Genomic DNA, 25,374 nt, shown 5'->3' with positions numbered 1-25,374 from the left:
CGGCGCCCCGCGGCCGGCAGGCCCGCACCCCCGCCCTCCGGCCCCGGGGAGGCGCATCCGCGGGGTGGCAGCGCCTCCTGCTGGGCGCGGCGCAAGCTCGAGGCCGACGCCTCGCCGACCCCGGCAGTGGCCAGCGCCCCGGGCCGACGCCGGTCGGTCGCCGTGTGAGTGGAAGGCAGGCCCAGGCAGCGGCCTGCGGAGCCCCGCTTCGGACTGGGGGCTGGAGACCCCGGCTGCCCACGCTCCTGCCGGCTCCCCGGGACCCTGGCAGCTCCCCCTTCCCTGGGCATCCCTGGAGGACCACCGTCACCAAGGGTTAACCCGCAGCCCTCCACCTCCCTCCTCACTCCCACCTCTGGTCTGCTAGCCTGTTGCCATGGAAACGAGCTAAAAATAAAATGGGCTCCCAAAGCCCAGCCCCATGCACAGGAGTCAAAACAAACTAATTAAAGCAGCCAGGCTAAAATGTGAAGATAATTACACCCTCACTCAGGAGCCAGTCGTGGCAATGGAAAAGCTCAGCAGGCTGTCCTTGGCGCAGGGGCCCTGAGCCCCTCCCTGCGGTGTGAGACTCAGCACTCAGACTCCCACCTGCACCAATTCTTGTTACCCCTCCGGGGGAGACCCTCTCCTGCTTAGGCCTGAGATCCCGAGAGTGCCACACTCCCACTGTGATGCCCCCACCCTTGATAAAGTCACCATGTGGCCTCATCCTGGGACCTGTGCCCCATCTGGGGTGGCAAGGAGAAGGTGGGGTGAACTGAAGCTGAAGGCCGTTTTTCCACATCCTGCCTGAAACTTGGGGGGGGCCTCTGTCCCAAGACCTTTGCCAAAAGGTCTCAAGATAGTTCCTTTGTCTCTTGGGCTCCCGCGCCTCCACTGAGGGCCCTGGAGCCTGGTGGGTGTCCCTGTGTGCCCTTCTGGCCCAGGAGCACAGGAGGGGCCTTGTCTTCAGGCTACATCGGTCTGGGTCAAGCCTGTCCCACCACAGGCCCTTTGCCTTGCAGGACCATCAAGGTGGAAGTGTACGACTGGGATCGGGATGGCAGGTAAGCAGACAGAAGGACAAAACGTGAGCAGGAATGAGGACAGCCCCTTAGGGTGATTGGGCCCTGCCCTCACATGGGGAGAACTACTATGCCTGTGGTAGCTCTGGGGGCGCTGGGGCCTGGGTTCTCCGGTGGGAGGTCCGCTGCCCCTGCCCGGCTCTGCTGAGGCACCAGAGGATCTCTGTCCTGCATGACATGGTGCAAGGGGCCTAAGAGGTCTCTTTTCCTCAAATAGCTGCCTAGCAGCCAGTCAGTGCCTAAAGCTCACCGCATTTGGGAGAATAAGGATTTTTCTGAAATGTGCCTATTCTAATGCACAGATACTAGCGATCCCCTGAGCATCCGTGTTCTCTGTGTGAGGCCAAGCATTGTGGGGTGACCAAGGTGCAGAAGACAAGCTCAGCCCTCAGAGACTCCTCTTTGTCTAGTGGAGGGCCCTTGGCATATTAAAGGAAGCGTTTGCAGGGAGCAGGCCCTGAGAGTGGGCTATGGGAAGGGTACACTTTGATGTACCCTAATGGTCTCTGGAGCCATGAGGCAGTTTCTGAGTAGGGCCAAGCCTGGCCAGGAGGAGGGCACTTCCCACCTGGGTTTTGGGAGGCCAGTATCCTCCCTGTGTGCGAATGTAAGTGCCCCCCAAGGAGCAGTGTCACTGGGAATTCATAGATGAGGACAAGAATGGGCCTCTCATGGCCCTAGTCCAGAAACCTCACTGGCTCCCACTTGCCTGTTGAACCAAACCTAATGTGTCATTCTGACTTCTGTGACTCCACTACTAGAGGTGTCGTAAGGGGGCTTTAAGCCCCATCATCTCCATCCGTACCTCTCCAGTCTGTGATGTGGATAGGGGGTCCTGTAAAGGGCTGTGCAGATATATAACTCTAAGTTAGGCCCTGGCCATTCCTGGTCGCTCACCTTCCTGTGAGTCATTCCGAGACAGGACTCCAGGGCCACAGCATCTCTGTTAACTTGCTTTGTTAACCACATAACAGGCAAGTCAGCTACATGTTTATCTTACCCTGGAGGTCCCCCATACTTCTTCTTCACCAGGGAAAACTGGGGACAGCCACCAGGTGTCATAGGGTCCTGCCATCAAGGAGCTCATAGTATGAGTGCCAAGAGCTATAAATGTTTAGTGAAAATACAGAGCGGGTACAAGGCAGGGCCAGGCCCCAGGGACTTCTCCCGGGCATCACTCTCTAGCACCTCTGGGGGGTACTCCAGGCTCCCCCTGTCAGGGCGGGGACAGTGAAAGACAGCCAGCCGCAGAGGAGACAGGAGTTGTCCTGCACCTGCTTTTTGCTGCACTTAACACACACATACAACACACTTGTGGGGGCCAGAGTCCCAGAAGGCGTGGCCACTGCAGAAAACACCTCCAGCTGCCTCGATGGACATGACGCAAATTGTCTTTTCAAAAACTGTTATTGGAAAAATGGCAAATACACAGAAAAAGAGAAGACTTTAATGAATGCTTTTAAGTCTATCATCTGAATTTAACAAGTGTTACATGTTGCCACATTTCCTTTAGCTGTGTTTTGCTGATGTAGTTTAAATTACAGACATCAAGGCATTTTTTACCTCTAAATATCTCATTGAGAATGTCTAAAAAATAAGGACATTTTCCTACAGAACCACGAATGCCATTATTACACCTGACACATTGAACAATAAATAATTCTCGAATACCACCTAATATTCATCTCATATTTAAATTTCTCCAGTTGTCCCCAGAATACCTTGCACAGCTGGCTTGTTCCAACAAGAATCCAAGTAGAAGTGGTCCCCTTCTCCAGAGCCCTGCTCTTGGCTAGGTGACCACTGGGTCTCCTGCTCGGTGGTGACACTGACTCTTGCCAGAGACCCAGGCTCTCTGCTGGCATGCACCCCTGTAGCAGAGGTCCTGGGCAGGATGGGGAGCCAGAGGAAAGGATGTGAGAGGCGGGCAGTTGGCTAGAAGCAGTGTGCAGCCTGGGCCACGCCGTCTCACAGTAGCCTTCTCTTGCAGCCATGACTTCATTGGCGAGTTCACCACCAGCTACCGGGAGCTGGCCCGCGGGCAGAGCCAGTTCAACATCTATGAGGTGAGGTGGATACCCCAAGTCTGGGGTTTGCTCTCCTTATACGTACCTCCCAGCCATTGAGGACTGCAGTGTGCCATGAGCTGGGCGGGGGTTTTTGCATGTTCTCCTGTGAGGTGGGTGTTACTGTCCCAGTCTAGAGCTAAGAAGCCTGAGTCTCGGAGGAGTTCAGGAATTTGCCCAAAGACATGTGGTTCTGTAGGTTGCAGAATCAAGAGGCAAACAATGTTGAGTTATAGTGACCCCACAAGAAGCAGTTCTGACAGGATGGCGGAGGAGGGGTGCTGATGGGGCAGACTGTGGGGGACATTATCAGAAGGCTGCGAGGTCTGACACCCAAGGTCCTGAGTTCGAAATGGCCCTCTGCCTTCATTCAGAACCGTTTCAGGGCCTGCTGAGTATCTTACTGTTTCTGGAAGGAGAGTCAGAGGAACAGAGGTCAGGACAGCTCCATCTGGATGTGGAGAACCTGGACAGGGCCCCCAGTCCTTCTGGAGATAATAGTGTTTGCCCTCAAAGGACAGTTCCTGCTGCTGAGCCTTTGCTCATGTGTGCTCACCGTCCTGGGGTGCCCTCCCAGCTTGAGTCCCAGCTCCCCTATTGGCGTTCCCAACCACTCTGGCCTCGTGCTTTCTCCCCCACGTCAGCTTCATGGACAGCATGTCATGTTGGACCCACTGAAGTGCAGAAACTTCTAGCCCTAATAACCTCTTGGGTTCATACTCTGACTCTAACCATGTCCCGGCCTTGTGACGTGGGCTAAGTCCCTGAACCATTCTGTGCCAGGCACGCTGAGCATTAAAGAAGTCACTAGAACAGTGCCTGGCCCCTTGTGAGCGTTCCATCAAGGCTGTCTTCTAGCGTCATCTGTTGCGCGCCTGTGTGCCAGGAGATTTAGATTTCACTGCAGCCCTGGAAATGGGCTCCCTCCCCACAAGAGCAGCCACTCAGCTAGTAACGTTGAAGAGCAGGCTTTGGCTCCCATCACCGAGTCTGAACCACTCCACACTTGCACTCCTTCACTCTGTGTCTCTGTTCTTTTTTTTTTTTTTAGATTTATTTATTTTTAATTTTTAAAGATTTTATTTATTCATGAGAGACACAGAGAGAGAGGCAGAGACACAGGCAGAGGGAGAAGCAGGCTCCATGCAGGGAGCCCAATGCGGGACTCGATCCCAGGACCTCGGGATCACGGCCTGAGCCGAAGGCAGACGGCCAACCACTGAGCCAGCCAGGCGTCTCTGTTCTGAGTGGGCACCTCTTGTGTTCCATTTAGACAGAAGCTCCGTAAGGGCAGGCTAGGCGACAGCCCTTCCCGTGGCTTCCCTTCACGTCGGCCTGCGCAGTGCCAGGCACCCAGTAGGTGCTTGTGATCCGAGCACATACTGAATTCAGTTGAACGAGGCCATTGTGAAGATAGAGCGTGGGTGAATTTCTTTGAAAGGGCTCTGATCCTCGCAGTTAATTACTTTGTTTTCTGCATGGGCAAAGGGGAGGGCTCTCTTTGTTCCCCCACCCAGGCAGAGAGAAGCAGGATCCATCCTTTTCTGGCTTCCTCTAAAGAGGTTTTTTAGAGCAGGGAATGGAAAGGATTATATCTCTCGGAGTTTAGCTTTTAAGTGTGCTTGACAGGCTCAGAAGAGGCCATGATCTCTCAAGCTAAAAGCAGAAAAGGTTGGATTGATTCGTTTTCTCCATTGGAAATATCATCAGTTAGAAAAGGAATTACACTCCGGCAGTCCCAGGGGAGCAGGCCTTGCACTGTGGGCCGTGTCCCCGGAAGGCCTCTCTAAAGGTCCAAACTGCCTGAGGAGAGAACAGGCTTCTGCAGGAAAGACTCTCATCGTGGGCGCTGGCCTCAGCCTGAGTGTCTGGCTCACATGTCCAGCTGTCTGGCGGCCACTCTTCAGACTCAGCCTTCCCCACCTGAAGGCACCGGCTGAAGCCTCTCATAGCTGTCCCCTCTCCCTGGCCAGCAGGCTCCATCTCCTGGTCTGTCACCATGGGGGCCATGGTGCCTGGGGAGTCGACCTTGACGCCTCCTGCCCCTCACCCCACATCCACTCCACAACTGAATCCCACTCCTCCTATCACCTACAGATTCTGACCTTTGTTCCTTTTGCTCCCATCCACCCCCAATGCCATCATCTCCCCGGTGTGTGGGGCTTTGCAACAGCCCTCCTAACAGCCTTCCCACCTCCTTCCATCTGCCATTCCGTGATCCAAGGGCTCCTCCAAAATGATAATCTGATCACATGGCTGCCCTGCTTAACCTTTGGCCTTGCATCCCACCTACTGCCTAGCCAGGGTTCACACTGAGGGGTGGGTGGGGAGGAGATTCAGAATGACTCCCCTGCCACAGCTGAGATCCTACAGGGCCCTTTACCTACAAGGTAGAGTCCAAGCTCCTCCACATGGGCACCATGTCCCAGCAACCTAGAATCTGTGAGCAACCAGTAGGGGTTTCTAAGTAGACTCACACCACCCACCCCTAGGAGGCCCCTGGGCTTTTGCCCCGGCCCCTCCCTTCTGCCCACTACCGGTGGTAGCCCCATTATGCTCTCTGAACCTCCCTGCTGGGTGGGCCTCTGGGCCTCACTCCATAGTGCTCCCCTGGGGCTCCCTTTGTTCTTCTTCACTTGGTTGGGCCTATGGATCCTTGGGGACTCCCTTTGGGTATATTCCTCCTCTAGGAATCTTCTCCACCTGCACACTCACTCCACCCCCAAAGTCTGAGGTAAATAAATACCTCTCCTCCATGCTCCCATGCCTCCCTCACTAACCCCCTTCCCAGGGGTGTTAAACTGTTTGCCATACTTCCCACCCCGTCAAAGACCATGGGGTCCTCAAGGGTGGGGTGGTGTCTCAGTCACTACTGTATTTATTCCCAAAACCAGCACAGCTCCTGGCCCCTGGGAGCCACCGGGTGGCTTGCTTGCTTGCCCAGGAGGGCAGAACCCAGACCTGCCCAGGGGTGTGAGCAGAGGGAGAGGACAAGGCTGAGAATTCCAGCCCGTGAGTTGGGAAGTTCCCAGCCTGGCCCTCAGGGGGCGACGGTGCCCCACACGGAGTTGAGGGCACCGCCCACGCGGGCTGGAGAGGCTGGTCCCTGGGGTGGAGGTGTGTGCTGGAGTGCATGAAACCTCAGAATAAACAGGGCGTTTCTTCAGTACCCACTTCACATGAGGATCTGAGAACAAAACATTGCTTTAATATTAAAACAGTTATAATTAGAGAGTGGAAATGTGGACTACAGGCTAATTTAAAGGTAACGTAGAAGACTTCAAAGAAATGTGCTTGTGGCCAGGTCTTTGGGTGACACCCAGACCCCCAGGAATCCATGTTTATTCTCCTCAGCTGGGAGGGCTACTTGGGAATAAAAGTTGGAGATGTGTTCGGTTCTCAAATTCCACACCCTCCTGGGACCAGATTGGGAAACTGAGGCACCACAGCACTGGAGCTTGCCTGGCGCATGGTGTTCCACAAATGTGTCTGTGAATGCCGTATCATCTGGATGCCTCCGTGCCCATGGGGCTCGGAAGTCGTTCTGGGCTTCTCTCCCCATGTTCATAGTTTCCACCTGTAGAGCTTGCCAGCTTTCCCACCTGGGCGCCAAATCCAGCTCTTCCTTCTGTGTCTTCCATGGTCACCCCTGCCCCTTCCTTCCTGCCCCCACAGCCATGCCCTGGCCCCAAGGTCTGTGGTCACTTCTTGACAGTGGAGTTTTGTCATAGCTAGGTACCTGTTCCAACAACCCCCAGGCCCTCATTACCTCTCACCTGGACTAGTGGGGGTGGTAGTTGTGGTAGTAATAAAAATTAATAGCAGCTAGCGCTTATATAGTATTTACTTCATTCCGGACCATGTCCTAAACACTTACCTTGTATTGACCTATTTCATCCCCATACCTTTCTATAAGGCAGGTACTTTTCACTCCTATTTTAGAGACGAGGAAACTGAGGCACAAGAAGGTCAGGTAACTTGCCTGCGGTCACACAGCCATTACGTGGCAAAACCGGGCAGGTTAACATGCCCCTGGTGTCTCTCCTTCTCCCCTCATACTCATTTCCACCAGGTCCTGGCATCCTAGAGTCTGCTGTGATTGTGCCCCTCTATCAGCTTAGAGGTCATCAGAGTTCCCTGCTGGCTGCTGGGTGATGTTCAGACATTTAACTTGGTGCTCTAGGCTCTCTTCCAGCTAGCCCAGTTTACTCTTCCACCCTGTGGTTCTGGAGTCCAGTTCTATGGCCCCTCCCCCAAACTATATCCTCTGACTGGAAAGCCCTCCCTCCATCACCCCATGCCCAAACACTCCTGCCCTCAAAACCTGCCTTCAACACTACCTGTTCCCGGCAAGCCTCACTGATGCTCAGCCTGGAATGGTCCTCCCTTCCTCCAACTCCTTTCACATTCCTGGCTTCCCTTTTTTGGTTCCTCTTGTCCTCTATCTCCTGAAGACAAATCTTTCCCCAACCCCATAAATATTTGCATTTGTATTTGTTATCAGGGTGACACCCAGGTGGGCAGCACTGTCTGCCTGCGAGCTGGGACCTGGTTTCTAATTTTGTCACCATGCAGAGCACTAGGCAACCTTGGGCAAATTGTTTCTGTCCCTGTGTCTTGTCTCCTGATCCCCAGAAATGGGTATCAGCACTCATTCAGGCAGAAGAGGCCTCTGCTAAAGACAAAGCCTGCGGCCTCTGCCTGCAGAAGAACAGGAGATGGGGGGAGGGCCAGTGAGTTCACCAGAAACCTGTGGAGGACAGAACTAGTGTGAAAATCAACCCGCCTTGCCTCCTTTGATGGGAGATTAGGGAAAAGTGGGGCCTGAATCCGCCCCACCCCCCGCCCCAAGCAGAACGGCCAGTGGGGCTGAAGGCCAGTGTAGATGCAGCCATGTGGAAGCCCCCTGGAGGCCTCACAGGGCAAGGTGCTCCCCTCACTGGGCCCCCAGCTTCTCAGCCTCCATGCTACTCAATGTTGGACTTGATGATTCTTGGGGCAGGGTGGGGGTGGGTGGCTGGGGCTGCCCTGTGCATGGCATGATGTTCAGCAGCGTCCCTGGCCTCTGTCTTCTCCCTGAGTTGTGACATCCAAAGTGTCTCCAAACATGGCCAAATATTGAAGGGGCGGGCAGTTGAGACCACTGAGTTAAGCCCACCAATAAGTGATTTTTTTTTTTTAGCATCTACTAAATATGTGCCTAGGCCTGTCCTATATTCTCTGATGACAGGTCTGGTTTGGGATGAAAGCTTTCACGAGAGGAACAGTTAAAGTTCTCACTGTCCTGTTAGGCGGGTGGGGGTGGAGAGGGGAGTCTCAAAGGCCCTAGGGCTGGATCTCCAAGGAGGAGCAGGGAGGGTGGGAATTGGTGGAGAGAGGAGGGAAAGACATTTGGGGTGAGGGGAGCAGCCTGAGCCAACACACAAGAGCAGGCATAGAGGGCATCCTTTGGCCGCATTGGGTGGAGGCTGTGTTTGGGGGAGCAATGGGGAAAAAAGGTTAAATAAATATTATTCCTGGTGTGTTTGGTGGTGCAACACCGGGTCTAATCAGGAAGCCCGCTTGCGTAAATCTGAATGCCAGTATCTCACAAAACCTTCCCAGGACCCTCGTCCCCTGGACCTCCCATACCCCCCCTCCCCAGTCTTCACGCCCCACAGTCTGCTTGCTGGGGCTGAGGCCATACCTGAGGGTGGCTACAAGCTCTAGGAGCCTGGCCCTGACTGCTTGGAAACACTCCTTACCCACCAACTGTTTTTTTTTTTTTTTTATGCAGGTGGTAAACCCAAAAAAGAAAATGAAGAAAAAGAAATACGTGAATTCTGGCACAGTGAGTAGCCAACCCCCCAGCCCCACCCCACCCCCGCAGCCCGGTTCAGGCATCCTGAGGCCTGAGCTATGTCTGGTGTCAGGACTCCTGCGTGTCCATGTGGGTTCCTGCAGAGTGTGGGAACCAGACCTGGAGAGTTGGGGGTGGGGAGGGGTGGGGCTGATGGAGCAACAGGTTGGGGGGTAGCCGGTGGATGGTAGACGGTGTGTAGATGGTGCAGGCCACACATAGGCACTGTGGTAAAGAATGAGAAATCCCAGAGAGAAACTCCCGTGGGGACTTCCTGCAGAAAGGGAGAGGAAAAGGAGTAGTGAGCATGGGGCCCTTAACTCTGGGAAATTCCCCATTGCGGTGCTTTTCACAGGTTGTTTCCTTGAGAGGCAGACATCTTCTCATCATAAGAGAGGAAACCAAGGCTGCCAGCAGGGAAGTGACTCACCCAAGGTCACAGAGCTAGAGATGGCAGGCAGCACTACAGTTCAGTTGAGAGCGCGTAGCTGGCACTGCCCGTTTGTCATGACGATCCTAGGATTACACTAGTGTGTGGCTTCCAGAGGCCAGTCTCCAGAACATTCATGCATTTGTCCAAGAAAGATTTCCTGAGCGCTACCATGTTCTCAGCATGAAGGATACAGCTGGGAAGCAGACAGACCTAAATATCTGGTTCTTGGTACTTATATTTTAGTGAGGGAGGTAGAAGACATATATATGTATATACACACACACATACGTGTATTTGTCACATGGGTGTGAGTGCTGTGGAAAAAAAGCATAAGAAGGTAAAGGGTTAGGCAATGCCAGAGACAAAACTACTATTTTATATCAAGTAGTCAAGGAAAGATTTTCTCTAAGAAGGTGATGTTTGAGCAGAGATTTGAAGAAGGTGAACAAACAAGTATTCAGGATATTGAGGAAAGGGAATAATAGCTGTAGGGATGAGCATGTGTAAAGGTCCTGAGGTACAGCCCACAGTGCATTTCTTGTACAAGCCAATGTCTTTGCCCTGCAAATATATTCAGAGCTGCTTCCTTCCTGCCCTCCCCACTGTAGAGGTCCATAGCCCCATCAGCTAATGTAGCCACATTTAGTCATTAGATTTAAGTAAACTGCAACTCCAGACCCAGAAGAGGTCCTCATTAAGGAGCTCTGAGGTTCCTCTGAGGACCCTTATTTTCTCCATTTGTAAAATGGGGCTAATAAATCATCCCTACCCTGCTTTTTGCACTGGGTGGATCTGACAGAGAGCTGGAGACGAGAACTTGTAAACTGCAAAGTACTCTGCTCATTCAAAGGGGAGTGATTCTGTTTCCCAGTCAGGCTTGGAGAAGCTGCAGTGTTTCTCAGTGGGAATGCTGTCAGCATGTTGGACAGGATCATTCTTCATTTCCCAGGACTTCCCTGTGCATTGTGGGGTGCTTAGCACTCCTGGCCTTGGCCCATGGCTAAGTGCCACAGTCACTGGGAGACCCCTGAAATTTTCCCACACATTCTCATGCCTCTAGGGGACGCAGCACCTTCCCCAGCTGAGAAATCTTGGATGTACAGCTAACACACACACACACACACACACACACACATACACACACAAAGTTTGAAAACCACTGATCTTTCTTTTTTTTTTTAAAGATTTTTATTTATTTATTCATAGAGTCAGAGAGAGAGAGGCAGAGACACAGGCAGAGGGAGAAGCAGGCATCATACAGAGAGCCCGATGTGAGACTCGATCCAGGGTCTCCAGGATCACCCCCTGGGCTGCAGGCGGCACTAAACCGCTGCGCCACCAGGGCTGCCTGAAAACCACTGATCTTTAGTTTTCTTAGAGATAAGGAAACTGACACCCAGAGAGGGGACATTATTTTTCTTGGGTCAGTCTTCACCATAAAAATATCAGTCAGGGCCCAGGATGCTTTTTTTTTTTTTAAGATTTATTTATTTATTTGAGAGAGAGAGAAAGAGACAGTACATATGATCTGGAGGGGCAGAGGGAGAGGGAGAGAGAATCTCCAGCAGACACCCTTCTGAGCCCAGAGCCCAACGCAGGGCTCGATCTCATGCCCCTGAGATCATGACCTGAGCTGAAATCGAGTCAGATGCTTAACCGACTGCACCACCCAGGCGTCCCAGTTCTGGATGCTTATTAAACGCACATGCCCAGGACACCTGGGTGGTGCAGTTCGTTAAACATCTGCTTTTGGCTCAGGTCATGATCCCAGGGTCCTGGGATCGAGTCCTGCATTGAGCTCTCCGCTCAGCAGGGAGTCTGCTTCTCCCTCTTCCCCTCTCCCCTTCTTGCAATCTCTCTCTCTCTTTCAAATAAATCAATAAAATCTTTTTTAAAAAAGCAAATGCCTAGTCTATTCCCTGGGCTTCCATTTTAGGAGGCCTAGGCTGGGGCCTAGGAACCCATATTTACCGCTTCTCATACCTTACTTACTATGTGCAGAATCTTCTGGGGATCTTGGTAAAATGCCAAGAATCTGCATGTCCACCTTTCTAATCAGCATCAGGGTGATAACTGCTGCTGCTGGTCCAGGGACCACACTTTGAGCAGCAAGGCCCTGGGTATCCATATGGTCAGGCAGGTTAGGGAACTACTTCATCCCAGGGCCTTTGGGGGATGGGAGTGGGGAGTGGGGTTCAACCCCCAGCTGCAGGGTAGACTCATGTGAGGAGCTAAGAAAAGATCCAGGGCCAGAGCCCTACTCCCTAAACTGATATAATTGGTTTGGGGTCCTCAGCCAGGCTGCAGGAGGTTTTAAAAGCTCCCCAGGGAGGCTGGTGGTCATCAGTCAGGGTGGAGGCCGCTGCCATAGTCCACTCCTATGGAAGGGAGGCTTTGTCCATCCAGGCGCCTAACACTGTAATCACAGCAGGTGGGGTCTCCAAGGCCCAGCGCAGCGCCCACACACCCTCCCCTTATTTGGGCTAATATCAAGCAGAGGCCCTCCCTGGCCTATCCAGAGAGTTGATAAAGATAGCAGAGTCTGCACCAGTAGAGGGTTCCCCAAATTCTAGGGTCAAGTTCTCTGACACAGGTAAAAGTTCCCCTGCTTCCAAATCTTGCCTCATTTAATTGATTTTGGCAGCCAGGCTTTCACTTACTTGTCTCCACGATCCTAAATCATTATCGTAATAAGCTGCCAGGTCTGCCTGTCTAGGCAAAGCCAATGCCAAAGCCGACAGGGGGCAGAGGTTGAACGGCAGGGTGTGCTCTGGAGAGGGAGCCCCAGGTCAGTTACCTCCCAAGAGAGAACAGGCTGCTTTATGAGGGTCTTGGGGCTGAGAAGGTAGAGATTTGAGATCGATCGTTAGCATGGCAAGGACCTTGTCAGCAGTGGCAGGTTGTTAGGCCTGTTTCAGAAAGACCCCCTGTCTTCTACACTCCACGCACGGACCCACTTAGGGGAAACTTGTGCTCTTGGCTTGAGCCCCGGTGCTCCAGTGTCAGAGACCGTGCCCTGCTGGGATGCAGCTGAGCATCATGGTCAAGGAGGCAGGCTCTGGAGTCAGACAGACCCGGGTTTGGGCTCACTCGACCAGGCTCCGGTGGTGTCCTTGGGCATGCTGCATTGCCTCTTTGAACCTGTTTCCTTGGCTATAAGATGAGATAATAGTTGTACTTTGTAGGGTCCTTGTGGGTACTGTATGTGACAGAGTCTGCAAACTTGGTGCTGCATGCTCCATGCTCCTTCACTTTCCGCAAACCAGCCCTGAGCTCCCTGCTGACCAAACTGTTTTGTTTTCAAGGTCACGCTGCTTTCCTTTGCTGTGGAATCAGAGTGCACATTTCTTGACTACATCAAAGGAGGGTGAGAAGAGATCCAGCTCGGTTTCTTTGGCTTCAGGGAGTGGGAAGGGGCCCCACCCTGGCCCCTCCGAGGCCCTGGACATAGCCTATGAGCTGTGAGCAAACTCCCATCTCTGGCCTCAGACAACTTGCCCAGAGCCCCGCGTGCCCCTGGATCCTGAGTGGCTGCAGAGGCTGCTCTTGAGCCACGGAGGCCAGCCTGGGACCTGTGGGGGTGGGACACAGGCGTGGTAGGGACTCCCTGACAAAGAGAGCCAAGGGCTTAAGGAGGTGGAAAGAGCTCTGGACTAGGAATTAGGACACCCAGGCTCTAGGCCCTGCGTTGCCATGAATTTGCTGGATTACTTTGGCCAGATCACTTTCCCTCCCTGAGTATTAGTTTCCACCTCTATAAACAGAGACTGGAGTTAAGTGAATTCTAATGGCCCTTCCTTCTCTGAGCTTCTGATGTCTGGTCTGTCGGGGGGTGGGAGGGCCATGATTAACCTGCCCAGTGTCATCAGGGACCTCTAAGGGGCAGGAGGCTCTGGGGGAGGGGGGGGTGAGCCATCAGATGATCTCAAGGCCAACAGGTGGTCAAACATGAGTTTAAGGAGCAAAAAGAACCAGAGGGGTTGGCATCCAGGCCAAGGCAGGCAGGAAGACCTGCAGGCTCCAGCCAACAGCTCATGGAAAGAGAGTATGCTCCCTGCCAGAACAGGTGCCAGGTTAGGGTGTGGGTAGCCGAGAGCCCACAGGTGCAGGCAGGTGAGTGACTACACCTGTCTGGAAAGACGAGAGGCAGGGCAGCTGCCAAAGGCTCATCCCAGCCAAGCGGGCACTTGGCTGCCGGGTTCTCTAGGGCAGAGGGAAAAGTCAGGCCCTGGGAAGCCACACTTACTCTCCCATGACACCACGCCCTGCTGCCTTGAAGCTGGTTTCAAGGTTGCAAGCTCTCCTTCTACCTACTGAGCACACGCCTCGCTGTAGTCACCCAGAGGCCCCAGCTGCCCCTCCCTGTCCCTCCTCTGAACCCACTCCAGACCCTGCCCTTGGTCCCTTCCCCCATCGAAACTGCCCTGTTCCCTAGCCCATGGAGCAACCCGCACTTACATTCTATAGCACCTGCTCATTTTCAAAAAATCCACATCCTATTTATCCTCCTTTGCATAGTGCCCCTAATTTACAGAACACAGTGGGCAGGGGGAGGATGATTATCTGCATTTTATGTAACTTGCTGGTGGCCACATGCCCAGCCAGTGGCAGGGTTCCTTCTGTCCACACATGCTGCATTTCTTCCATAGTAATGAATAATCCCGGCCCTACCTGCCTCATAGCTACCAGGGGGGTGTGATGCAGGCAGAGACAGTAGAGTGAAAGGGCTGGGTGCGCTGTGATGTCTCATCGCGAAGGAGCCCTCAGAGGCCGGCCTTCTACGCAAAGCTGGCGCCGCCAGTACCCAGCAAGTTAGCATGCTGGCGCCAGCCCTCGCCCTCCCTCGCACCTCTTCGTCCTCTCCAGAGACCTGAGTGAGAGAGCTGGCTCCAGGGAGTGAGAGCCCAGCCTGCGTGTCCAGGCAGGCAGCTGATGGAGGCATTTGTCTCAGGATTTTCCCTTCCCCAGCCTCCCTCCCCTGCCCACCTGGCCCGAGAGAAAGGGAATAGCCACCTCAGCCCGTGTCAGAGATGGAGCTGGTTGCTCAGCAGCCTGCGTTCTGTCCTGCTCTGCCCTTAGGCAGGCGGGGCGAGCCTGCAGGGAGTAGCTATCCCACAAAAGTACCTGCTTTCCAGCCCCTTCCCTCCCTGAGTCATTTCAGAACCCAGAGCAGGGGAAGACCAATTAAGGAGTAAGGCTTGCCTCTTCCCTCACCCTTATTTGGATGCGCCTGGCTGGAGGTGTCCTTCTGCTCTGGTCCCATAGTCCAGAACCACCCTCTGGATGGTGACCCTAGGAGTAGAGCTCTTTCCTTCCAAGTGTCTCCCTTCCTCTAACACAGACACACAATCTCTCTATTCCCCAGTGAGAACTGACAACAAACAGCAGATGAATAGGATAGGCCAACTGCTTTCACAAATAATCCTGTGACCTTAAGCCTTAATACAAACAAAGGCTTATTTTTCATTCACGGGGTGGCAGGGATGGGTGGGGAGATGCTCCACACACAGTCAGTTGGGGACCTAGGCTCTTGACATCTTGTGGTTCCGTGTCCCTCAGAGGTTGGAATCCTCTGGATGCTCTGTCCCCAGACAGTAGACAAAGGGAAAGAGCATGGACCATCTCTGGACCATCTCTGGCCAGCAGACCCTGCCTTGGGTCTCCTGCTAACCATGTCCTTCACCCTTCTTGGGGGACGATGGTTCCATGAGCATCAGCTCCTCTGTGGTCAGGTGGAGAGAGGACTGTGGCTGATCTTATATCAGCCCACCTTGGAACCACCAGAACGGTGTCCCTAAAGGTGATCCCAGAACCCCCTTCTCAGGATCCATCCCTGGATGAGGTCAGGGAATGTCTGTTGAAGAAGTAGATTCTGGGACCCCCTCTCAGACTGACTGATGTGGCATCCTTGCAAGTGGGGCCCTGGGATCCTCCTTTCAAACAAGCTCCCTTGGTGACTCTGTGGTCACTGCAGAATAAAAACCACAAGACTAGACTTTATCAGGGACTCCTATCTTGTCGGGTTTGTTCTAACAGCATCTAGCACAGAACCTAGAACAACCAAACCCTCAGAAAGCTTCAACCCTGAATCTGCATCCTCAAAACCAAACTTTTAATTATGGAAAAATTCTAAAATACATGCAAAAGTACAGAGAAGGTATAACAAACCCCAAGAATCTTTCACCCAGATTCACCAGTTACCAACTCCTGGCCAGTCGTGTTCCATGCATGCTCCCTTTCGTCCAGTTGTTTTGAATCAAATCACAGACATCATATTTTCTCCCCGCCCCCAATACTTCAGGATGTAGCTCTAAAATGTAAGGGCTTTCTCTTTGTAAAATAGAAACACAATGCCATAATTATACCTAAAAATCAAATAGTCCCTTAACACCAAATATCTAGTCAGTGTTCAAATTCTCCCAGTTGTCTTATAAAGTTGTTTAATTGGTTTATTTGAATCAGAAATCCAGGCAAGGTCCACATATTGTGATTGGTTGATTCATTCCTTAATTCTCTTTTCATCTGTTGATTCCCCCAAGCACCTGAGGATTTGCCAAAACAGATTCCTGCTCCCCACCGAGGGATTCTGATTCACAAGGTCTTGGGGGGCCTGGACTCCTCACAGGGTTGCCCCAGACTGGCTTTAACTGGCTGCATCCCCCTGCTATCATTTATTGTTACATTTACAATTTTTTTTAGTATTTATTTGACAGAGAGATAGAGAGAGCCAGAGAGCGCAAGTAGGGGGAGCAGCAGAGGGAGAGGGAGAAGCAGGCTCCCCCCTGAGCAGGGAGCCCAAGTGGGGCTCCATCCCAGGACCTTGGGATTATGACCTGGGCTGAAGGCAGATGCTTACCTGACTGAGCCACCTAGGCACCCTCCACACCCTCCATCATTTAACATCATTTAACATGTTCTTCTGTCTTCTGTATTTCCTGTAAACTGGGAGATAGCTCTGGATCTCACTCAGGTTCAGTTTCAAGTTTTGGGCAAGACAGCATTATGGGTGGTGTCTTGTTCTTCCCTCAGAGATGCACAATATCTCTTTGGCTCTTTTTTTGTCAAATAAGTGTTAACCCTGAATATGACTGTGAATTTGAGCCAGAAACAGTGAGACCCTACTTCACTGGACTCAGGTGGGCCTAGGGGCAGGGTTTGGGGAGGAAACAAGTAATCATCACCATGTGCCCACACAGAGCATAATCCCTTCAGAGAGCTTTCACACTGACTACTTCTTATGCTCACAACAATTCTGGGGGGCAGGGATGTGCGGTGTGTGGCTGGCATTTCCTATCCCCATTTTCCAGAACTAGAAGAAAATGAGTGACTTCACCAAGGCTACATATATGGCAAGCTGTGGGGCTGGGGTGGAAGCCAGATTTTTTCCTGTCCAGGTAACTCCTCTGCTTCTCTTCATCTTCCAGGACCCAGATCAACTTCACAGTGGCCATTGATTTCACAGCCTCCAATGGTGAGTGGGGAAATGGGCAGAGGAGCCAGAGGGAGACTGAGAGCAAGAAAGGGGAGGACTTTTCAGAGCTGTGATAGTTGGCCCTCACAGGGAGCCTGCTCTCCCATATTCTCTGGCCTCACCAAGAAGGAGGTACTTAGGCCTGGAGAGCCAAAGGTATAACCAAGATGGCGGAAGTATCCCCAGCTTGGACTGTAGTCACTAACAAATCTGGGCTCTGGGTCCATGGGAGAGTGCTGGAGAAAAGGTGTTTCCTCACAGGATCAAATCTCACATCCTCTGCACAGCCCAACCCACAGGCTGGAGGGGAGCTCTGTGGTCCTCAGCGAGGGCAGGAACCCCAGTTCCCAGCCCCGGCTCCCTTCCCGCCTCTGACCTCCTCTAGGGTGGGGCCCTGAGTGAGTCACCAAGAGCAATCAGTGCCCAGCTTCACATGGTTAGAAACATCACAACTTTCCTTGGAGTCTGGACCCCTGTTAGCAGTGCCCAGTGCTCATTTCCATGCTTCTCAGAAGCAGCCCAGGTCTTTGATGGGCCCCAGCATCCGAGAGTGGCAGGATGTCTGAGCTGGGAGGAACTGTAATGCTAACAACTAGGGGAATTCTAAGAATCACACCTGCTCCATCCTTACAACAATCCCAGGAGGTGGGACTGTTATCCCCACGCTGTGCATGAGGAGGTGAGGCTGAGAGGTTAAGGAGCCATCGAACAGCCACAGCTGTAGCAGGATCTGTTCCTTGGCAGTCTGTGCCGCTGAACCCCTGATTCATAAGCAAAATATGGGCAGTTATTGGTGGTGATGAGGGCTATGGGAAAAACTGAAGCTGGCAAGAGGGATAGGGAGTGTTGGGTGGAGGCTGTAATTTTCAGGAGGCCACTGAGGGAAGACCACACCGTGAAGGGGGCACTTGCATAGAGGGAGTGAGCCATGTGTGCATCTGTGGAAAAGTGCCCCAAAGCAGAAGGACACGCTATGGCAGAGGCCCTGAGGTGGGGATGGCAGGGGGCCACGCCTGAGTGAGTGAGGAGAAGGGATGGTGGGAGGCAAGGAGGGAGATAACTGGAGGCTGGACCCTGTGGGACCTGTGCACCGCCCCCCATAAGGATTGTAGGTCTCCTCTGGGTGAAATGAGAGCCTTTGGAGCAGGAAAGAGGCATGGCCTAGCTGCCTGGGGTTTGACAGCTCCTCTGGCTGGACTGCAGGCATGAGGGTGGAAGCTGGGAATTGGTCTGGGCCTCTGGGTTCCTGCGGGCAAGGGGATGGGGGATCGCAGAGGGGGGAGAAGTAGGTGAAGTGCTGCATATATTTTGAAGGTTTAGCAACCAGGATTTACTGAAGCTTTGAAAATGTGGCAGGAGAAAAAGAAAGGGAGTCAAGGATAAAGAAAATTAGGGGTCCCATTGGACACCCCCTTGTGCATTCTGAGCCCACGGTGCGTGGAGTGTTGAGACTAGCATGTGTCCCCTGTGTCCCGTGTCCCAGGGAACCCATCGCAGTCCACGTCCCTGCACTACATGAGCCCCTACCAGCTGAACGCCTATGCGCTGGCGCTGACCGCCGTCGGGGAGATCATTCAACACTACGACAGTGACAAGATGTTCCCTGCACTTGGCTTCGGGGCCAAGCTGCCTCCTGACGGGAGGGTGTCCCACGAGTTCCCGCTGGTAGGAGGTCCTGGGTGGACGAGCTGAGGGCTGACTGGGCTCGGGTATGGTGGCAAGCTTGGGCAGGGGGTATCTCCCATCCTCCCTGCTATCTGTAGGGGAGCTTGGAGCAGGGCCTCCAGAAGCCCACGGTGCACCTTGCTCACCAGCACCTCCCCTCCATGTCTGATGCCACCCACAGTGGGCTCTGGCCTCCTTTTCCTGACCAGACACAGGGGAGGTGCAGTGGAGACATGGTGCAGTTGGGACATGGGATGCCAAGGGGGCTCTCTCCCCTGCTCCCACCAGAGAAGAGGCTAGGAGATCGCAGACGGGCTGGTCTTCCCTACCCTGGCTGTACCCCCACCCCCCAGAGACCCCGGCTGCCCTCCCACTCCACCCTCCTTCCTGGGCTCAGCCTCCCTATCTCCGGTGCCCCCAGAATGGCAACCAGGAGAACCCCTCATGCTGCGGCATCGACGGCATCCTGGAGGCGTACCACCACAGCCTGCGCACGGTGCAGCTCTACGGCCCCACCAACTTCGCCCCCGTGGTCACCCATGTGGCCAGGTGAGTGGTGCGGCCACTGGACTCCCACCCCGGCGGCTCAGCCGTGAGGCTGTCCCTGCCTGTCCTCTCAGGAAGGTGGGAGGGGGTGGCTCTTCCACTGACTCGCCTTTCAGGGAGCCCTGACCCTAAAGAGACTCCCCTCCTGCCAAAGAGTTGCCCCCACCAAAGTGTCGTGGGGGCAGGGAGGGGCACAGAGCAGGCCAGACAGACTGCGGCCCCCGCCCCCCAGGACGGCGGCCGCGGTGCAGGACGGCTCCCAATACTCGGTGCTGCTCATCATCACGGACGGGGTCATCTCCGACATGGCACAGACCAAGGAGGCTATCGTCAATGTGAGCTGGGGGCGGTGGGCCTTCCCACTTCTTTGGAGAAACCTTGGGACGAGGCTTCCTGGGCAGGGCAGTTTGAGGGGTGGCGGGGGTTCTGGCCTGTGAGGGGTCCCCCCACCCCGAGGAGCTCTGTACGCACCCCGGATGGTCCACTTCCTCCCAACGCCTCCGGCTCCCTCTTAACCCACCTCTAGCACCACTGCCCCAGACCCCAGCCCAGCCTGGCCAGTCCAAGTGGGAGCCTAGCAATGGGGGGGGCGGGTAAGGAACATGGCTCCCCCTCCTGGGTGGTCTCCCTGTATGAGGGGCTCCGGCCCCAGCAGGCACAGCTCGATGCCCACATCAAATATGTCCACTTGATGGAGGCCCAGGGACAGAAGAAGAGTGGGGGGGGGGGCGGTTCTCAGAGAAGCAGACCTGTGACCCCTGTTCCCCTCTTGACCCTCCCTTCCTCTCTGAAACCGCCACCTTTTCCCCATGGTCTGTGTCCCTGCCCCTCGTGCCTATTCGATCTTTCTCTGTGTGTGTCTCTGTCCTTCTATCTCTCATTTCTTCTGTCCTTCTGTCTTCCGTTGCCCCACCCCTCTGGACCCTATTCGGATCCCCCAGGCTGCCAAACTGCCCATGTCCATCATCATCATTGGTGTGGGCCAGGCGGAGTTCGACGGTGAGTGCTCGTCCCCCAGATGCTTCCCGGCAGGCTCCAGGCCCTTGGGAACGACCTTCCCCCAGAGGGAGAGCTGCTGGCTGGGTGTGGCCATCTGGGTCTGGGTGTGTCTGTTTGCACAGGGAAGGGTGTGTCACAGTGTGCACCCACGCCCACGTCCCAGGGCTGTGGGGAGGAGGGCCGGTCACTCCTGCCTCCTCCAACCCCGGGAGCCCGGGAGGATGGTAAAGCTAGAGCGCTGGGCTGGAAGTCACTTACCTGGGGGCTGCCCCCTTCTCCTGGCCTCAGCCTCCTCCTCTCCAACCTGGGAGTCTGGTCTGACAGCCTCTGTCCCGGATGGGCCCTGCAAAGCCCAGGTGCCCACCCTGGATTCACCCCACAGCCACTGCTTCTCCTCCCACAGCCATGGTGGAGCTGGATGGCGACGATGTGCGGATCTCCTCTCGGGGGAAGCTGGCGGAGCGGGACATCGTGCAGGTGAAGCCCAAAGCCTGCCTGCCCCAAGGAAGATGCCAGAACCCCTCTAGCCAGGCGGACCTCATATCCCATTTTATTTTTTTTTATTTTTTATTTTATTTTATTTTAATTTTATTTTTAATTACTTTATTTGACAGGGAGGGAGAGAGCACACAAGCAGGGGGAGTGACAGGGGGAGGGAGAAGCAGGCTCCCTCAATGTGGGACTCGAATCCAGGACCCTGAGATCATGACCTGAGCCAAAGGCAGACACTTAACTGACTGAGCCCTCCCCGCCACGTCCCCTGTATCCCCTTTTAGAGACTTCTCTGGAAAGGGCCCCTGGAGGGAGCCGCAGAGTAGCCTGGCCACCTTAGAAGGGAACAGGAAGCAGTCTTTGGGTCACCCCTCCTCCCCAGCTGGACCCTTTTCTACCACTCTGAGACACACCGCTAAGGTTGCTGCCCTGACCACAATGCTCCGCCCAGGCCTCCCTGAGCCCCCAGGCCTCCCTAGTCCCTGCAGAGCACTGACACCTTCCTTGCACTTCCCAGTGTCTTCCGCGGGGCTGCCTTCCCAGTTAGAATGGCTCGAAGGTGGAGGGGTCTTTAGCGTTGTTCTAGCCCTCTCCAGGAGCGGGCATTGCTTAGCTAACTGGACCCGTGTCTTAACGTGTCGTGTGGGATGGCACACATAGCGGGCACACGCATCTTTGTCTCCAGGGTGTCCCTGCCCAGTCAAGCCTCAGAATGCACCTTAGCAAGCACTTCTGTTTGTGACTGTCCTGCAGTGTGTAGGAGATTGGGAATATAGAGGCTCCACCTTCTCCAGATGCCCTGGATTAAAAAAATGGGGGTGGGGAGGGGCATTCCAATGTTGGAGACCAGTTAGGAGGCTGGGCACCAGAGCAGGGGCAGTCTGAGAGGGGGGTCGCACGTATGGAAAGGCCTGGAGGCAGGAGTGAGCTGAGGCACTTGGGGGGGGGGCACCTCCTGGGAGGAAGCCAGAGGGCGCTGACTTTAGGTGTGGGGCCCAGAGACCGAAGAGGAAGAGAGACAGAGAGGTTGGGGGAGATGGGGAGCCAGGGGGTTCATTCACCATTTCCGGAGTGCTGGCTAAGACCCTGTGCTGGGTGCCGAGGCTTCAAGGACGAAGGGCTCCTGTTCCGGGGTGTACCCTGGCCTGGGATAGGCGCTCAGGAGGCATCTGCTGGGCGAACAGAGACTAGCCCATCAGAACTCGCCAGCAGGGCGAGGCGTTGAGAGGGGAGAGAAGAGGCTGGGGTGGAGTGGGGCGGGGTCCCAGGCCTGGAGACTGGGGGGGCCCCCCCTCCTCGGCTCCCCCCGGAGACCCTGCCTGACCCTGTCTTTCCTCTGGCCAGTTCGTGCCCTTCAGGGACTACGTGGACCGCACTGGCAACCACGTGCTGAGCATGGCGCGCCTGGCCCGCGATGTGCTGGCCGAGATTCCTGACCAGCTGGTGTCCTACATGAAGTCACAGGGCATCCGCCCGCGCCCCCCGCCTGCGGCCCCAGAGCCCTCGCCCCCACAGTCCCCAGCCCACACGCCCCCGGCCTCCCCCCTGCACACACACATCTGAGCGCTCTTCCCGAGGCCCCCTGACCTGTGGCAGGCGCTGGGGCCTGGGGAGGCCAGTGGCAGTATAGGCGGGGCCCCCAGACCCCCCCACACTATGCCATGCCTAGCCTTTGTAACGTGTGTGCCTGGAAGGCCGGTGGGGGACGGGGCCTCTGAAGACTCCTCTCTGCTTTCCTGGCCTCATGGCCCGTACCCAGGGAATTGGAGGGTACAGGTGGTGGAGGTGAGGTTCCGGGCCCCTGCCTTTCTCGTTTACCCTGGACACCTGGTTCTAGCCCAGCCAGGAAGGTGTTAACAGTCTGGAGGATTGGGGTCCTCCCCCCAGCCCAACTGGGCAATCTCATCTGTTCCTAGACAGCCCTGAAGCCTGAGGTGGGCCTCTCTCCTCCAGGGCTCTAGTCTCTCCCCTCCTCCTGTGGTGTCTACTCCTACACCTGGCCCCTGACTTCCCACCCCAGTATCTACCCCGTCCCTGTTTCCAGTGAACCCTGCGGGGCTGATGAGCTTGCAGGGACGCCTGAACGTGTGAACCCTCCCAGGGATACTTGCATGCCATGGGAGCCCTGCAGACTTGTGAAGAGGAGGCTGTGATGGTAGGCCACAGGCTGCATGATGGGTGAGGAATGGAGGCTTTACGGGCACAGAGTCCTTTCTGGAATGACGCTGGTTTTAGATACATAGATCCACAAGCGTCTCCTGGGTGTGGGCCCACAGGCACCTCTATAGTTGACTCCTGGCTCCAGGGATCCCCTCCTCCTGCCATGGCTGCCCAGGGCCCTCCGAGCCCCGTCCTCTGCTGCCGCCCTGGATGCCTTGGAAGGAGCAGTCCAGCCCCAGCACTCTCACACTGCCCTTATCTCCCACAGGGATCGGAGATAAGAGTCCTGGGTTCGAGCCCTGCATCTAGCCCCTGCCTGGGGGAGCCCAGGCAAGGCCCTTCTGCCTTCTGGGACTCAGAAGTAGGGCAAGAGGGTTGACCAGATAGTCCCAGATTTACCTTCCGCTCTGGTGTCCCTAGGGTCCATTCATGCCACGCCCAGCTTCCTGCATCCCACTCCCCAGCAGTGTGACCCCTCACCCCAGGCCGTCTTGGCCCTTAGGGTCACCCTGTTCCATCCTGTCACCTCAGATCCACCCTGGTCCTTCAGCCTTGGGCTCTGGTGTCTGAGCCAGAGCCCCTGCCCCTGCTGTGGGGAAGGTGAGAAGGGTGATGGCACCCCTGGGCCTGCAGAGCTGCCCAGCCCTTACCCCCACAGGGAGCAAGTCATGCATGCCAGCCCCTCCTGCAGCATGGGGCTCTTCAGCCCACTACACATCCCATGCCTGGGTGGAGACCAGGCCCCCGCCCTGTCTGCTGCCCGACACCGCTTCCCTTCCTGTCATGCATGATGGTGGTGTTTCTACACTGTCTGGTCCTGTACCCGTCTCTGAGACAGTCTCTGTGTGGAATTTGCCTTAAACTGAAGTAAATTTGGTTCTTTTAGTAAAGTTCCTTGTTTTCCTTTCTGCTGTGAAAAATCGAAATATATTGCTGTTTGACAGGGTCCAGTTCTCCTCTCTCTCTCTCTCTCTCCCTTTCCCATTGTTTTGTACAATAAGGATTTCGTGAGCAACTACAATGTGCCAGGATCTGTGCTGGGCACTCAGGATGCAGCAATGAACAAAACGCAGGCCTGTCTCCACATGAAGCTTACAACAAACACAAATAAGACAGGGAAACACCCAGTAAGCATATAAACAAATAGGTAGATAACCTAATTTCAGGTGGTGATAAGTTACAAAGACCAAAAAAAAAAAAAAAAGTTACAAAGACAACAAAGAATAAGGGACTGGAGATGGACAGGGTGATTTAAAAAAAATTTTTTTTTAAATTTATTTGACAGCATGCACAAGCAGGAGGAGGAGCAAAGGGAGAGGGAGAAGCAGGCTCTCCACTGAGCAGGGAGCCTTGTGCAGGGCTCAATCCCAGGACCCTGGGATCATGACCTGAGTTAAGGGCAGACACTTAACCAACTGAGCTCCACCAGGCACAAGATCAGGGAGGACCTCTCTGAGGAAGTGGAAGTTGATATGAGCTCTAAGGAAATGGCAGAAGGAGGCACACTGGTATCCAAGGCAGGAGGGCTCCAAGTAGAAGGGAAAGACAAGTGCAAAGACCCTGAGGTAGGAGCATACTTCGTGTAAAGGACAGTAGGGAGGCTTATGTGGTTGGAACTGTGTTAAGTGGGGGGATAGTTCAGGAGATGAGAGTAGGGGGACACCTGGGTGGCTCAGCGGTTTAGCACCTGCCTTCGGCCCAGGGCATGATCCTGGAGTCCCAGGATCGAGTCCCACATTGGGCTCCCTGCATGGAGCCTGCTTCTGCCTCTGCCTGTGTCTCTGCCTCTCCTCTCTCTCTGTGTGTGTCTCTCATGAATAAACAAATAAAATCGTTTAAAAAAAAAAAAAAAAGGAGATGAGAGTAGGGAGGTGTGAAGAATCCAGAATGCATGGGGCCTTGTAGGCCATGGTAAGGGCTTCAGCATTACTCTGAGTGAAACAGAGCCAGCTGGAGATGAAAGAGGTGAGTAACATGATCAGATTACTCTCGAAAACAAGTGGGTCACTTTATTGCATTTGATCACTCATTGACTCATCCCTCAACAAGTATTTACTGAGCCAGGCCCTGCTCAGTTTGGAGACACTGATTCACGCACGGTTGCACCCTCAGAGGGTGACCCCTGCTCTGGAGCAGTGAGCAAGGAAATCTTTCAACCCTGGGCTACTGCTGCTAAGCCCATGGGAGGAGCCAGGGTCTCTGGGCACCAAAGGGGCGCTTCTGGCACAGCCTGGACGACTCACAGGCCATGTGCCCAGGGTAAGTGACTGCTCCTGTGTGGGATGGAACCACTGCCCTTCCCTTGCAGGACTGTTGTGTGGACGAACCGTGGGACCTATAGATAAGCCCACACGAGTTATGTGACATGCACAAGGTGCACTTGAGGAGCACGACAACACCTTGTTTCTCCTCCTTGCCCTCTCCATATATAAATCCCTGTGGCCGGCAGAGCCCAGGATCACAGGGAAAGGGGACTTCTCCCTCTAGGCCACCTTACTGTCAGATTAGCCCTCCAGCCAGCCAGTCCCAATCTGCACATCACAAGAAATCTGAGACTAATTATGCCAAAGTTTGAGACTTATTTACTTCTTATTATTTTATAGTAAATTAGAGCTGATTCATGACTGTCCCTATAA

At 54.5% G+C, this 25,374-nt stretch overlaps 1 protein-coding gene across 3 annotated transcripts in view; it reads left to right on the top strand.

The window, feature by feature from the left end:
* Positions 1 to 23,628, top strand: part of CPNE5 (copine 5) — an 88,372-nt gene extending 64,744 nt beyond the window's left edge. For all 3 annotated transcript variants that reach the window (XM_025990835.2, XM_025990834.2, XM_072731270.1), the window contains 11 exons: positions 1,008 to 1,049; positions 3,058 to 3,133; positions 8,910 to 8,963; positions 12,711 to 12,772; positions 16,830 to 16,876; positions 18,360 to 18,541; positions 18,963 to 19,090; positions 19,320 to 19,422; positions 20,029 to 20,086; positions 20,490 to 20,563; positions 21,923 to 23,628. In XM_025990835.2, the coding sequence (XP_025846620.1) occupies positions 1,008 to 1,049; positions 3,058 to 3,133; positions 8,910 to 8,963; positions 12,711 to 12,772; positions 16,830 to 16,876; positions 18,360 to 18,541; positions 18,963 to 19,090; positions 19,320 to 19,422; positions 20,029 to 20,086; positions 20,490 to 20,563; positions 21,923 to 22,141 (1,045 nt within the window). In that variant the 3' untranslated portion in view covers positions 22,142 to 23,628. The remainder of the gene's footprint in view (positions 1 to 1,007; positions 1,050 to 3,057; positions 3,134 to 8,909; positions 8,964 to 12,710; positions 12,773 to 16,829; positions 16,877 to 18,359; positions 18,542 to 18,962; positions 19,091 to 19,319; positions 19,423 to 20,028; positions 20,087 to 20,489; positions 20,564 to 21,922) is intronic.
* Positions 23,629 to 25,374: the final 1,746 nt, after the last annotated feature.

This window comes from Vulpes vulpes, chromosome 1, assembly GCF_048418805.1.
Source record: "Vulpes vulpes isolate BD-2025 chromosome 1, VulVul3, whole genome shotgun sequence".
NCBI lineage: Eukaryota > Metazoa > Chordata > Mammalia > Carnivora > Canidae > Vulpes > Vulpes vulpes.
Note: the sequence above shows the minus strand (reverse complement) of the source record. Positions and strands in the feature narration are given on the sequence as shown.